Source organism: Amblyraja radiata, chromosome 11, assembly GCF_010909765.2.
Source record: "Amblyraja radiata isolate CabotCenter1 chromosome 11, sAmbRad1.1.pri, whole genome shotgun sequence".
NCBI lineage: Eukaryota > Metazoa > Chordata > Chondrichthyes > Rajiformes > Rajidae > Amblyraja > Amblyraja radiata.
Window position 1 is genome coordinate 8,819,279 of NC_045966.1, and position 15,591 is coordinate 8,834,869.

At 44.8% G+C, this 15,591-nt stretch overlaps 1 protein-coding gene across 3 annotated transcripts in view; it reads left to right on the top strand.

Annotated features, from left to right (window-relative positions):
* Nucleotides 1-15,591, top strand: part of LOC116978262 (long-chain-fatty-acid--CoA ligase 6-like) — a 90,088-nt gene that overhangs the window by 32,129 nt on the left and 42,368 nt on the right. For all 3 annotated transcript variants that reach the window (XM_033029269.1, XM_033029268.1, XM_033029270.1), the window contains exons 2-4: nucleotides 1,620-1,840; nucleotides 8,754-8,868; nucleotides 14,979-15,043. In XM_033029269.1, the coding sequence (XP_032885160.1) occupies nucleotides 1,620-1,840; nucleotides 8,754-8,868; nucleotides 14,979-15,043 (401 nt within the window). The remainder of the gene's footprint in view (nucleotides 1-1,619; nucleotides 1,841-8,753; nucleotides 8,869-14,978; nucleotides 15,044-15,591) is intronic.

Here is a 15,591-nt window from a genome sequence, read left to right on the forward strand (position 1 = left end):
ATTACTAATCAAGAACCTGTCAATCTTTCCTTTAAAAATACCTAAAGACTTGGCCTCCACAGCCGTCTGTGGCCATGAATTCCCACAGGTTCACCACCCTGAGAAGCATCGATGTAGATTGATACTCCAATGTAACAATCAATTCCTGAAAAGTATTGCACCATAGAATATACAGGTATGCTGTGTTTCAGATGAAACAGTAAACTGAGGCCTCGTTGACTCTCCTAGATTAATATAGATATTTTGCGTTAACATTTTGTCATAGAACCGTGATTATCAAAGAATTCCTCCCTTCCCCCCCCCTCTAGAATCCGTCTGAAGAAGACTCAACCCAACACATCACCTATCCATGTTCTCCAGAGATGCTGCTTGACCTACTGGGTTACTCCAGCACTTTGTGTCCTGTTTGTGTATTAACCAGCATCTGCAGTTTGTTTCTACATGATCTTTGGTGTCTTGTACTTTATTTTCCTGAAGTCAACATTACTAAAGGAAATTATCAAATAGCAATTTCTTTGCTGAGAATAAATAATGAATAACTATAATATCTTCAAAATTATTTAGATATCTATGAAGCATTTAGAGATGTTTAGTTTAGAGAGTCATACGGTGTGAAAACGGGTCCTTCGGCCCAACTTGCCCACACCGACCAACGTGTCCCATCTACACTAGTCCCACCTGCCTGCGTTTGGCCCAGATCCCTCTAAACCTGTCCTATCCATGTACCTGTCTGAATATTTCTTAAATTTTGCGATGCTACCATAGATACAGCATGGAAATAGGCCCTTGGGCCCACTGAGTCCATGCCGACCTTCGATCACCCTATTTAGCCCAATGTCCTAATTTAATGTTGGAAAAGGCATTCACAAAAACAAATGGATTCCCAACAAAGTACTGGAAGAACTTAATGGGTCGGCTAGCATCTGTGGAGGGAATGGACAGTCATTTTGGTTTGGTACTCTTCAGACTGAAATGTCGCCTGTCCATTCCCTCTACAGATGCTGCCTGACCCACTGAGCACATTTTTTTTGTTCAAGATTTCAACATCGCCAGTTCTTTGCATCTCCAAATGGACTTCCAACAAGCTTCTCGAGATGCAGATATAAAAGGACCATTCGGCCCATGAGCTGTTTCACTGGTTTGATTAGTACGGGTGTTGGGAGAAGAAGGCAGGAGAGTGCAGTTGAGAGGAAAAGATAGATCAGCCATGATTGAATAGGGGAGGAGACGGATGTGCTGAATGGCCTAATTCTGCTCCTATCACTTATGCACATGTTTTTTTTAATTTTTTTATTCTGTTGATTATAATTATGGAAAAGTTGAAACAATTACCTGAGATTTTGTTTTTGTAAGTGGAAACTGTCAGCGCTTAATTCAATGTTTATCTGTGTCTGATGCCAAATGTCTTTTTTCCTTTGACATTGATGTAAATAGTTCTTGCACACTGAAAGAACAAACATTTCTTTCAGTCCGCAGCTGAAACAGAATATGACATTATTGAGCTGAACATTGACTGAAGGTCGTGTGCTCTTGCTTCACCCATTCTTTGTTGGAGACTTCAAATTTCCCCATCACGTTTTGGAAGGTGTCACTGATTTATTTTTCCATTTCTGCGGCAGGGTTTCTTAGCTTCCTGGTTGAGAAGATGCAAACAAAAGAAATCCTGAGGAGTCTATGGCTGTTGGAATTGGACGAATTTGGACATTTCTTTCACACTCTCCCTCCTCCAACGCTGGTAGGAATTGCTTCATTTGTGGCTATTACAGCGTATTGGCTAGCTACCAGACCCAAAAAACTAAAACCTCCCTGCGATCTTTCACAACAGTCGGTGGAAATTGAGGTAAGTCCAGGCCTTCTTATATTTTTCGTTATTATTGTCACGTGTACCGAGGTACAGTGAAAAGCTTTTTTTTGCGCGGATTCTGGTCAAAGACTGTACGTGTGCGTGAATACAATCATACCATCCATAGTGCACAGATAAAAGATACAACATTTAGTGTAAGAATATAACACTGAAGCCTGACAAAGTCCAGTTAAATGTTTAAGAAGGAACTGCAGATGATGGAAAATCAAAGGTACACAAAAATGCTGGAGAAACTCAGCGGGTGCAGCAGCATCTATGGAGCGAAGGAAATGGGCAACGTTTCGGGCCGAAACGTTGCCCATTTCCTTCGCTCCATAGATGCTGCTGCACCCGCTGAGTTTCTCCAGCATTTTTGTCTACCTTCAAAGTCCAATTAAAGATGGCTCCAAGATCACCAATGAGGTAGTTGGGAGGTATGGACTGCACTCTAGTTGGTGAGAGGATGGTTCAGTTGCCTGATAACAGCTGCGTAGAAACTGTCCCTGAATCTGGACGTGTGCATTTTCACACTTATATACCACTTGCCTGAGGGGAGTAGAGGGAGTGAGACTGGTTTTTGACAATGCTGGCGTACTTGCCGAGGCAGTGTGAAGTGTAGATGGAGTCTTTCACTGTATGGAAGTAATGAAATGTCTAACATGACACTGATTTACAGTACCTCTTTATTAGATTGTGACATAAAATAATAGCTTCATGTCTGCATCATTATGCAGATAAGGATAAAAGTCTATTTTAGATTGATGTGCTTGTTCTGGTTCTGTAATTTAGTGTCTGGTTATCCCTCAGAGTACTGCAATGGTCTTTAATTCATTTCCCACCAGTGACCATAATGGTGGCAGTGTAGATGTCTATGGAATATGCCACGTGCAGCAATTTATCTCTATTCCATGTTAGCCTCTGTTTACATCTCAAATTAACATATATGCACAATTTTGATTGTTGCTAAAATCTCATGGTTTATCATGATTTTGTTTGCCTCCAGTACCGTGTGACATATATTAGTTAAGGGCCTGTCCCACGAGCATGCGACTGCATGCGGCGAGCGCGACCTAACGTGGTTGCTTGAGCCGTACGGCCTCGCGGGGCCGGTCCCACTTCGATCGCCGGAGCCGTATGGAGCTGTGCAGGGCTGGTCTCGACATCGCGCGGGGCGCTGAAAAACTGACACTGTCCAAAAATTCCGCACGACAACGGCCTGTCGGCCCACAGCCACATTGAGGCCATACGCAGCGCCTCGACGGGCGTACGCAGCGTCTCGACGCCGTACGCAGCGTCTTGACGGCGTACACCTAGCGCGTGCCATTGCATGATGACGTAACCGCCCGACGCCGTGCGACGTCCAAATTCAGTCGGCCCGCCTCCTGCCCAGCTGATTGGTGAGTATGATGTCAGGACCAGCCCCGCACAACTCCAGACGGCTCCGCGGTTGGGACCGGCCCCGCGAGGCCGTACGCCTCAAGCCACCACGTTTGGTCGCGCTAGACGCATGCAATCGCATGCTGGTGGGACAGGCCCTTTACAGTCCAAAGGACAAACACGATGCATTGGAAGCCTCACAATTTGAATCCGTCAACTGCCAAGTGTGCGAGGATGATCAACGGCACAGAGACAAGCTCTTTGACCCAATACCTTGACCCCTGCTGACCAAAGAGCAATAATCCCATACAAATCCTATTCTGTATAGAGATACAGCGTGGGCACAGGACCTTCAGCCCACCGAGTCCGCACTGAACAGAGATCACCCATACACTAGCTCTATCCAACACACTAAGGATAATTTACAGAAGCCAATTAACCTACAAACTTGTATGTCTTTGGAATGTGGGTGGAAACTGAAGCACCCAGGGAAAAACCCAAATGATCAAAGGGGGCAATGTACTAACTCCATACAGACAGCATCCATTGAACCGGGGTCTCTAGCACAATGAGGTAGCAACTCTACCGCTGCACAACTGTGCCGCCCACTGTGTTCTCCCAATACCTTGATCAACTTTGGTATCCTCTCAGTTGACAAATTCTATTGCTCGTAATAATAATATCTTTTATTGTCATTGCACATAAGCGCAACGAGATTTGGTATGCAGCTTCCATCCGATGTCATAACATAAATAACTAATAAAATTTAGATTTAGATATAGATACCCCGAGAACATGGTTTGTAAAAGGACTACATATCGTCTACATATTAGAGGAAATTTGCAGCAACCAATTAACCTACCAACATGTATAACTATGGAATATGGGAGGAAACTGGAACACCCAGAGGAAACCCACATGGTCACAGGGAGAAGGGGTCATGTTGACAGCATCAGAGGTCTGACGAACTCTGCTCCCAGGATCTGTGAAACAGAAGCTCAACTCATGGTCACATAAATAATTCTGCCTTCTTTATTACCTCAACCAGAGGAAGCCTTTAGATTTTGCTTGGCATGTTGCACAAAAAGAGAAACTAAGGTCAGGATGTCAATATACTAGCAAACAAGTCAATGGTACAATGCATTTATAATGCAATTGATGTTCTACATAACATTATTTTAACTAAAACAACTTTGGCTTTAAAGTACAAAATAAATCAATGAACCATATGTATTTTAATTTGACAATTGGCAAGAAGTTGTGATGCATTTCCAAGGCAGGATGATCAGCTAGGAAGAAACCTGCAACCCTTCAGGGCTTCACGGTGGTGCAGTGGTAGAGTTTCCAGAGACCTGGGTTCGATCCTGACTATGGGTGCTGTCTGTAGGGAGTTTGTACATTCTCTTTCTGATTGTGTGGGTTTTCTCCAGGTGCTCTGGTTTCCTTCCACATTCCAAAGACTTGCAGTTTAATTAGCTTCTGTAAATTATCACTAGTGTAGGATAGAACTAGTTTAGTTTAGAGATACAGCGCGGAAACAAGCCCTTCGGCCCATAAATCCGCACTGACAAGCGATCCCCACACGTTACCACTTTCCTACGCACACCAGGGTCAATTTACATTTATACCAAGCCAATTAACCTACAAACCTGTACGTCTTTGGAGTGTGGGAGGAAATCAAAGACCTCAGAGAAAACCCACACAGGTCATGGGGAGAACGTACAAACTCCATAAAGACTGCACCCGTAGTCAGGATTAAATCCTGGTCTCTGGCGCTGTAAGGCAGCAACTCTACCGCTGCACCACTGTGCCGCCCTAGTGTATGGGTGATGGCTGTTCAGATGGACTCGGTGGGCCAAAAGCCCTGTTTTCATGCTTTATCTCTAAATTAAACTAAAGAAACTTAAAGAACAAAATAAATCAATGATCTGTGTAAAATATTGTTTTGAAATAAATCAGATATATGATATTTAATGCAAAATTCAATATTTGAGGAACATTTTATCACAAATACTATAGCCAGTAAAGAAACGAGAAAGTTTTAATGTAATACTAGACCAAGGGTAATACTAGTCCCATCCCCTCAGCAAGCGGTTGCTGCGGGCAGGACAGCCTGCGGCGTCACACACACACACACACACACACTAATCACCCCCCCACGGAACGCAGACGCGGATGGACACGGACACGCGGACACGGACGGACGCACACGGACACGGACTAACCACGCACACGGACACACTAATCACCCCCCGCACGCACACACTAATCACCTCCCCACGCGCACGCACACCCCACGCGCACGCACACACACACCCCACGCGCACACACACACCCCACGCGCACACACACCCCACGCACACGCACACACTAACCACGCACACGGACACACTAACCACCCCCCTTGATATTATATTAATATTATTCATTGGCTCCTTTTACCCCATTGGAGTGGGGGGGGGAGAGAGGAATAGGGGAAGGAGGGGGAGAGGAATGAGTGGGGGAGAGGAGTGAGGAGGGGGGGAAGAGGGCGGACTTGAACTTGGCGAGCAGGCGGCGCGGATGGGGCCGATTGTGAACAGGCGGTGGGCCTTGGCAGTTCTTGGGACCTCTCTGGACCTTGCGGGAGCTCGCGTGACCTCTGAAGCCCTACCAAATTACTGCGTGTTCAGCGGGGCGGGGGGGGGGGGGGGGGGTTACATAATCCAGAGCCCTGGGGGGGAGAGTGGGGCACTGTGGACGGTCGGCTGATGAAGAGTTACACGGGGGGGGGTTAAGTAACTCGCAGTTCGTGGAAAGCGGTGGCTAACAGGCTGCGCGTTGAAAACTGCGCAGCTGGCTGTGAGGAGCAGAGCCATTGTGACGTCATCCAGCTCGTTTGAGCTCGTTAGATTTAAAAAATATCTCAGATTGGTCAACAATTTTAGTAAAAAAATCTGAAAATAATGAATCACATTTTCAGATGAGGCGATTTTCGAGATCATGGGATAAATCTCTACCGGAATATGTAAACATTTCATCATTAGCGCGTCGGGTTTTCGAGGAGATGTGAATCACAGACAAACAAGATCCACACAAATAAATACATCCACATCCAAGATCAGAGTGTTAAATTATGATAGATAGATGTACAACATTTTGTTTTCTACATTCAAAGCAAATGTAAAAGAAGGGAGAGAAAAATAAATGTCACCTAATATTAAGGGGTAAAATTTGTTTAAATGCTGAAAAAAAAGGAATGTGTTTTCCAAGAAAGGAAGGCTTTCTGTTGCTTGTAGTAACCAAGAACTACAGATGCTGGTCTATACCAGACTGAAGAAGGATCCCAACCTGAAATGTCACCCATCTTTTTCTCCAGAGATGCTGCCTGACCCGCTGAGTTACTCCAGCACTTTCTGTCTAGCTTTCAGCTGCTTTCTCATTTCAACTTGGCAGAGACTTATCTTCCATCTTAGTAGGCCTATCCAAATTGCTGATTCATTATGCTTAGGCAGCATTTCGAGCTGATTCTAAGAAATGCATATTCCAAAAAATCCATTCCTGGTAAATCAATGATTAAGCAATTTACTTAAGTAGGGAGTATTTGCCAACTGATAAGTAGCTATGACTAGAGGGTAGCTGATTAGAGGTTTGGCAAACTATTTGACAGTATATACAGTGGAACTGTACGCTATTTTGATGGCAGTTCGGTGGATTGAACAGGTGCAACCATGTAAAGTAGTAATATGTAGCGACTCATTATCTGCAATCCAGAGTATTGGGTCTGGTGCATCCCATAGGCGGCCTGACTTAGTTTATGAAATCCTGCTACTATTAAGCCAAGTGACAAGGAGGGGCAGTGACGTGACTTTGTTGTGGGTCCCAGCACACATTGGTGTTCTAGGGCAGTGGTTCTCAAATGGGGGTACTCGTACCCCTGGGGGTACGTGAAGGCACTCCAGGGGGTACGTGAGATTTAAAAATATATGTAGGCCTATATTTTTGCACTGGTTAGGGGGTACTTGGCTGAAAAAATATTTCACAGGGGGTACATCACTGAAAAAAGGTTGAGAACCACTGTTCTAGGGAATGAAAAGGTGGATAAATTGGCAAAGGAGGCTGTAAAAAAAAGAAACATAGAGGTAAACTTACAACTATCCAAATCTGAAGGAAAACACATTGTGTGGAAGAAAATAAATCAGGAATGGCAACAATACTGGGAACAGGAGACAAAGGGGAGACACCTCTATTTGCTACAAAACAGAGTGGGCATTACAGCAAGAAGAGGGGGGAACAGGATGGAACAGGTAGTATTAACAAGATTGAGGATAGGACACACTCACCTGAACAACACATTAAAAATATTGGGAAAACACCCTACTGGGCTGTGTGAGGAATTCCATCAACCAGAAACAGTTCAGCATGCCCTAGTTGCATGTAGGAGATATGAGACAGAAAGAGGATTTATGATCATTGAAATGAGGAAAATTGGCTTGACAGAAATATCAGTAAAGAACATTCTAGAGTGTGGAGGGAAAGGAAAAGGAATAAAGTTGTTGTTTGATTTCTTGAGGGCCTCTGGGCTTATAAAAAGGATCTAATATAAAGTCATGAGTACTGTGGAATGAAGCCAGAAGGTGGTCGCAATGCAACATTGTGGATGCCGGCTGCCGTAAAACTCCAAAGAAGAAGAAGAGGTTTTGCAGGCTAGGAATTTATTCCTTGGAATGCAGGAGGATGAGGGGTGATCTTATACAGGTGTATAAAATCATGATGAGAATAGATGGGGTAAATGCACAGTCTTTTACCCAGAGTAAGGAAATCCAGAACCAGAGAACACAGTGTTAAAGTGAGTGGGGAAAGAGCGGGACAACATTTTCATTGAGGGTTGTGGGAATATGGAATGAGCTGTCAAAGGTGTTAGTTGAGGCAGGTACTATGACAACATTTAAAACACATTTAGACAGGTACTTGGATAGGATATGTTTGGAGGGCTATGGGCCAAACTCGCACAGGTGGGTCTAGTGTGGATGGGACATGTTGGTCAGCATGGGCAAGTTGGGCCAAAGAGCTTGTTGCCATGCTATATGACTGCCTGGCTTGGATGGAACTTGGCCAGCATGGATTAGTTGGGCTGAAGGGGCTGTATGGCTTTAGGAGCATAAAAAATATTTTATTTTGATTGGTGTGTGCACAATATCCAATGTATCATTTTTTAATGTACACGGTATTGGCTCTTCAGCTTATTCTACTCTCTAATTCAGTTAGATGTCTCTCCTTGTCCTTCAACCCCCTCTGAAAACCTATTGCCATGGTACAATAAGTAGTATGCCAGTTTCTGTAGAGTTTATGGAAATACTGATTGAAATATAACCTCATTCAAGATGGCTAAAGCAGCGAAAATGCCAGAGATGCTGCTTGACCCGCTGAGCGACTCCAGCACTTTGTCTTCTCGAGATGGCGAGAAACTGACAAGTGAGGCGTTCCTTATAATGCAATCTTGCATCAACTGCTTCTGCAGGTTTGTAACGCAGCGTATTGCTTTGTTCCATAGGGTTCTGAGCAAGCTCGCAGGTCTGTATTGGGTGACAGCTCCAAGCTAATGACCCATTATCATGATGATGCAAGGACCATGTATGAAGTGTACCAGCGAGGATTACACATTTCAGGCAAGTTTCTACTTTCCAAATTAATTTCATGACGAATTAGTTATGGACATTAGTAGACCAATATTGAATTCTTAATAATAATCGTGCATCGAATGAAACCCTCTAACATATTCAATACTTCAGAGCAATGATGGGATTCTGTAATTGCTTTCAAAATCCTGCATATCTGTAATTACACATCTCTGATCCACACACTGGAATAAATGGATCACTTTGTGACCAGTTTCATCTGTCTGAATTCCTATTTGCCTCATGCCATCTTTCTTTCCTTAATGGAGCCAAGAAACTGCAGATGCTGGTATCTTGAACATTAAGATAAAGCGCTGGAGGAACTCGATGTGTTGGGCAGCATCTGCGGAAGGAATGGACTGATAATATTTTAGGTGGAGACTCTTCTTCAGAGTGGTCAGACCCACCACAGATGCAGCCTGACCCACTGAGTTTCTTTTTGTCTCTTTCATTAAGTTCTTAATGTTCTCAAGAGCTTCATGTGGGGTCTTCCTTTCCCCACCCAACACTCCTCTTTACTAGACCTGGCGTGTAATCATTTGGCTGCTCTCTGAAACTTGTCTCCATTCTACATCCACAGTGAGATGACATAAAAGCCAGGATAGAGATTATGTGGAGAGGATGTTTCCAGTCATTTGAGAGTCTAGGACTAGAGGGCTCAGCCTCGCAATAAAATGACGCCCCTTTAGAATGGAGATAAGAAGAAATTTCCTTAGCCAGAGGTGAATCTGAGGCAATCATTGCCACAGATGACTATGGTGGCCAATTCATTGGGTATTTTTATAGCTGAGATTAATAGATTCTTGATTAGTAAGGGTGTCCAATGTTATGGGGAAAAGCCTGGAGAAAATAGATTAGTCATGATCGAATGGTTGAGCAGATTCGAAGGGCAGAATGGCCTAAATCTGCTCCTGGTCTATTGATCTTGGCTAAAGGGTCTACTACAATGCAGAATGGGGTCGGGCAAGGCTGTGTCATTGCTCCAATCCTCTTTTCAGTCTTGCTCACCAGAATATTGCAACTCGCATCACAGTGAATTTCCAAGATGAATGGGGTATTAGAAACATAGAAAATAGGTACAGGAGTAGGCCATTCGGCCCTTCGAGCCTGCACCGCCATTCAATATGATCATGGCTGATCATCCAACTCAGTATCCTGTACCTGCCTTCTCTCCATACCCCCTGATCCCTTTAGCCACAAGGGCCACATCTAACTCCCTCTTAAATATAGCCAATGAACTTGCCTCAACTACCTTCTGTGGCAGAGAATTCCAGAGATTCACCACTCTCTGTGTGAAAAATGTTTTCCTCATCTCGGTCCTAAAAGATTTCCCCCTTATCCTTAAACTGTGACCCCTTGTTCTGGACTTCCCCAACATCAGGAACAATCTTCCTGCATCTAGCCTGTCCAACTCCTTAAGAATTTTGTAAGTTTCTATAAGATCCCCCCTCAATCTTCTAAATTCTAGCGAGTACAAGCAGAGTCTATCCAGTCTTTCTTCATATGAAAGTCCTGACATCCCAGGAATCAGTATGGTGAACCTTCTATGTACTGCCTCTATGGCAAGAATGTCTTTCCTCAGATTAGGAGACCAAAACTGTACGCAATACTCCAGGTGTGGTCTCACCAAGACCCTGTACAACTGCAGTAGAACCTCCCTGCTCCTATACTCAAATCCTTTTGCTATGAATGCTAACATACCATTCGCCTTCTTCACTGCCTGCTGCACCTGCATGCCTACTTTCAATGACTGGTATTGATCGGGAGTGGTGGTAACAAGGGTCACTCTGCCCAGGTCATGGAGCAATGCTTGCACATGTGTAGACCAGACTCTGAATGTCACATAGTTGTTGATCTGTTCTACGAAGAATGTGAAAGAATAGCACTTGCACCAAGCATCCATGAGGAGAAATAAAACCTGAAAATACTGGAAAAACTCAGTAGGTTAGGACAGCATCTGTGGGGGGAAAAAGCAGAGTTAACTTTTCATGTTGAAGACCCATTCTTTTTATTTTAATCCATAATAGGACTTTCCTGCCCCTCCAAAAAACACCTATCCTGATTATAAAGATCCCCACTTTCCATACAGGGTCTTAGAGTCATTCAGCATGGGAATGGGCTCTTCAGTCCAACTTGCCTATGCTGTCCCATCGACACTGGTCTCATCTGCCTGTGTTTGGTCCATATCTATTCTAAACCTTTCCTATCCATGTAGTTGTCCAAATGTTGTTTTAGCACCTACGTCAACTACCTCTGATGGCTTGTTCCATATACCCGCCACCTTTGGAAACCACCGCTTAGTGAAATTCACCATGTCCTCCCCCACATCAGTACATCATTGGCCATCTGAAGAAGAGTCTAACTTCAATCCTGGTCAATTACTTTTGGTCCACTGGGCAGATGTGATCCATACATTACTGTATACGCCAGAGACATTGACCTCTGATGTGCGGTAAGCTCCTCAAAGCACTGAAGAATTTTCGCCATTATCTCTGCAAATCATCTGGATAAGCCAACTGATGTCATTAAACTGATTTTTTTTTTTTATTGTGGTGGTGAGTTTATGTAACAAGTTACCAGAGGAGGTGTGTGAGCCAGTGACTGTCACGATATTTGAAGGATATTTGGACAGATACACAGAGAGGAAACTTTTAGAGGGATGTAGTTTATAAATAGGCAGGTGGGACTAGTGTAGTTGGGTTGTCTTAAATCAGTATGGGCAAGTTAGGCCGAAATACCTGTTTCCATGCTATGAAAAACCAAGAAGTGCATATTCATGTTTTGTGCCTCTAATTCTCCAGGCCCCACAGCCAATTACATTTGTTTTAAGTTCAAACAATATTGAAATGTATCAATGCAGTAACCAAATTACACTGACAATGATAGTCCCGCAAACCCTTCTGATCTTCCGTTAAATCCCTGGAAGACTTTGACTCCAAGACTGAGTGGCACAGAGCCTGGAAAGATGCCAACACCAACAATTGAGAGGTCATCACAGACCCCATAGTGAAACCACAGGGTTTTGACCTCCATCGCAAGCAATGGCTAACCCTGAACAGAATCCGCACCCTCCATGCACGAACAGCCCATCACCTTGCTTGCAACTGCGGACATCCTGACCAGACCACCCCACACATCGTGCATGACTGCTCACTGAGGCTTCTCCCTGGTGGCATCAAAGCCAACCACCCATGATGTCCTGGCCTGGATGTCTACCTTGATCTACAACTTTAGGCTGTGCACGTAATATGCAAGAAGAAGACTGACGATGATCCCGTAAACATTAATAAGATGATGACTGGATTATTGGTATGGTATTGGTATTCATTGATGTTATTTGAGGAATGAGTATTTAAAAGCTGCATTATGAAACATTTCTCGGTTTATACATGAGGTTTCTACAACTGCAAATGGAACCTGGAGTGTTGCCCTCAAACGAGGTCAATGGAACCTACCGAGCAAAATTGTCACATTGAAGAAGTATGTAAGAAAGAACTGCAGATGCTGGTTAAAATCAAAGGTAGACACAATGCTGGAGTAGCTCAGCGGGTGAGGCAGCATTTCTGGAGAGAAGGAATGGGCGACGTTTCGGGTCGAGACCGAAACGTCACCCATTCCTTCTCTGCAGAGATGCTGCCTCACCCGCTGAGTTACTCCAGCAATTTTGTATCACATTAAAGATTTCGGTCCTAGTCACATTTCTGGTTATTAAAGATTAAAGTTTGGATTGTGTTATAAGGAAAAGCATAAACGCATGCCAACTGTATGTGTAGTTGCTCCGATAATCTGTCAGAAACTCCTTTTCTGTAACCGCCAGCTTTTGGTTACGTGGTCATTCTCGTAAACCACCTCCTGGACTGTTTCCAATGCCAGCATATCCTTCCTCAGATACGGGGCCCAAATGAATGGCCCTGAAGAAGAATCTAACACCATCAAGACTTCAATCCTGGCCAAGCACTCTTGGTCCACTGGGTAGATTTCAGAATGGTGACGAAAGTGCATACCGATATGGTAGAAAAGATCACCTCATTTGGCGAGTGGTTTAGCAAATATCATGCTTCTTCCCACTGGGATAAGCTGAGCATTTTCCAATTTTTCCAAATATTTCCAATTTAGCTTTGAGTTTTTGCTCTTTCTCCGAGATGACACAATGGCTTGACGCACAAGCCACAATTGATTGCTGCAGACAACAAACCTGACTCTTGCCAGATGCTCTAATTAGGCATTTATCATACAGTATTAGTCAAGCACGAGCCAGACATTGCTGACATAAAATCCCCTCCAGTAATGCTGAATCTCCATGTTAAGATGTGTCATTCCACAGTCGAGACAGTCAGTGATTCCCTGAACTTGTGTGGTCCCTCACTTTAGTGACCGATCACGTCTCTGCTTATTCCAGAGAGAAGAAGCATGATATTTGCTAAAACACTCGGCCAGTTTAGTTTAGAGATACAGTGTGGAAACAGGCCCTTCTGCCCACCGAGTCCGCACCGACCAGCGATCGCCGCACACCAACTCTATCCTACACACACTCGGGACAATTTATATTTATACCAAGCCAATTAACCTACAATCCTGTGTGTCTTTGGAATGTGGGAGGAAATTGAAGATTTTGGAGAAAACCCACAGGGTCATGTACAAACTCCGTACAGACAGCACTTGTGGTTGGGATTGAACCCGGGTCTCGGGCACAGTAAGCAGCAACTCTCCTGCTGCTCCACCATGCCGCTCGTGAGATGATCTTTTCTATCATATGCATGTTCCATGCATGTTGGTCACCATACTGAAATTTATCCAGTGAATGCAATGACCAAACAAAATCCAAAGTCAATGTTGATTTCTCTAATTTCAAATAACCCCTGCTTCCCCCCTTCCCCCACCCTAGTCATCCTACTAGTTCCGCTGTTTGCATCCTTGTTGAATTGAATTGAATGCCTTTATTGTCATTCAGACCTTACGGTCTGAACAAAATTTCGTGCCTGCAGTCATACATACATCATACAATAATAACAACAATAAACACAAATTAACACCACAACAGTGAGTCCTCCAAGCACCTCACTGTGGTGGAGGCAAAAATCTTAGGGCTGCAGTCTCTTCCCTCCTCTTCTCCCTCTGCGCTGAGGCGATACCCCACCGGGCGATGGTACAAACAGGCTCAAACACCGCGGCCCGGGGTGGTCGAAGCTGCCGCCCTCCAGTCCAGCGGACGCAGCCGCTGGCCCGCGGCTGAACCCCGGACTCAGGTCACCGCTGCCAGAACGCCGTCCCAGCCACCGGAGCACCGTTCCAGCCCCGAGCCGGATCGCCCTCAAGTGAGTGCCGTTCGTCCCTCGGGCTGGGCCACTCCGACGGGAGCGCCGTTCATCCCTCGAGCTGGGCCACTCCGACGGGAGCGCCGTTCCTCCCTCGGGCTGGGCCACTCCGACGGGAGTGCCACAGCCCCTCACGGGAGAGTCTCGGCCCCTCGCCAGGCCGTCCTCACGGGAGCGCAGTTCCAGCCCCGAGCTGGGCCGCCCTCACGGGAGCGAGCCCAGGGCAAGTCCTGACTGGCTCTGCCTCCGGAGTCCCGAGGTCGCCATCTCCGCAATTAGGCCTCAGCGCAGACGGAGGCAGAGAGGGGGGATACGACGAAAAAGTCGTATTCCCCCCAAGGGAGAGACAGCAAACCCCGTTTCAACCCCCCATAATGTATCCCTTCATTATCACCACTTTCCCAAACAACTATGGGCCATTATGGGCTCCACCCTTCGCTGGTCATCTGTTGCTGACCCTGATTCGTTCTAGTCTTTTCCTACCTCCAGTTCCCTTCCCTTTGCTTTCAGTCTGAAGAAGGGTTCCCACCCAAAACATCGCCCATCCTTTATCTCCAGACATGCCTCCTGACCCGCTGTTGCTCCATCACTTTGTGTCTAACTTTGGATCCACTCAACTTGGTGTCACAGTTTATTTGTTTAAAAAAAAAAAAAAAATTATAATGTTTTTATGCCTTCTGCTCCTTTGTGTGACATGTAATGATTGTATTTGCCATTAGGTTCATCACAGAAGCTAAGTTTGTATTTTGATGCACTAAATAATTATACCGTTCCTTCGCTGTTTAGGTGATGGTCCTTGTTTAGGATTTCGAAAACCGAAATGCCCCTATCAATGGCTTTCTTATAATGAGGTGAGAAAAAGTCTTCTGAAAGATATTTTGTCATTTCACTCATTAGCAACTTGTACTAAATCTGCTGATTTCTTGATATTTTTTTGAATTCCATGATTTACACCATACATTTATGTATTTCACCTCCAAAACAATGGATATATCTGCCGAAGGATGCAGCAAAGATTCATCAGACTAGTTGCCTTGTAGTTTCCGACTCCCCTACCCTGGAGAAAGGATTGTGGCTATTCACCTTATCTATACCCCTCATGAATTCATATACTTATAAGTTCACCCCTCGACCTCCAATGCTCGGGGGGGGGGGGGGGGGGGGGGGGAGACCCAATCTCTCCTTGTCTCCCCAAACGTTGACCCTACATCTCAAAACTTTATTTAACCTTTCCAGTTTAATAACATCCACCCTACAATAGGATGACCAGAACTGTGCACAGTGCCCCAAATGTGGCTTTATCAACTTCTTATACAGCTGTAACATCATAATCATAATTGTATTTTATTAGCCAAGTATGTTTGCAACTAATGAGGAATTTGATTTGCCATACAATCAT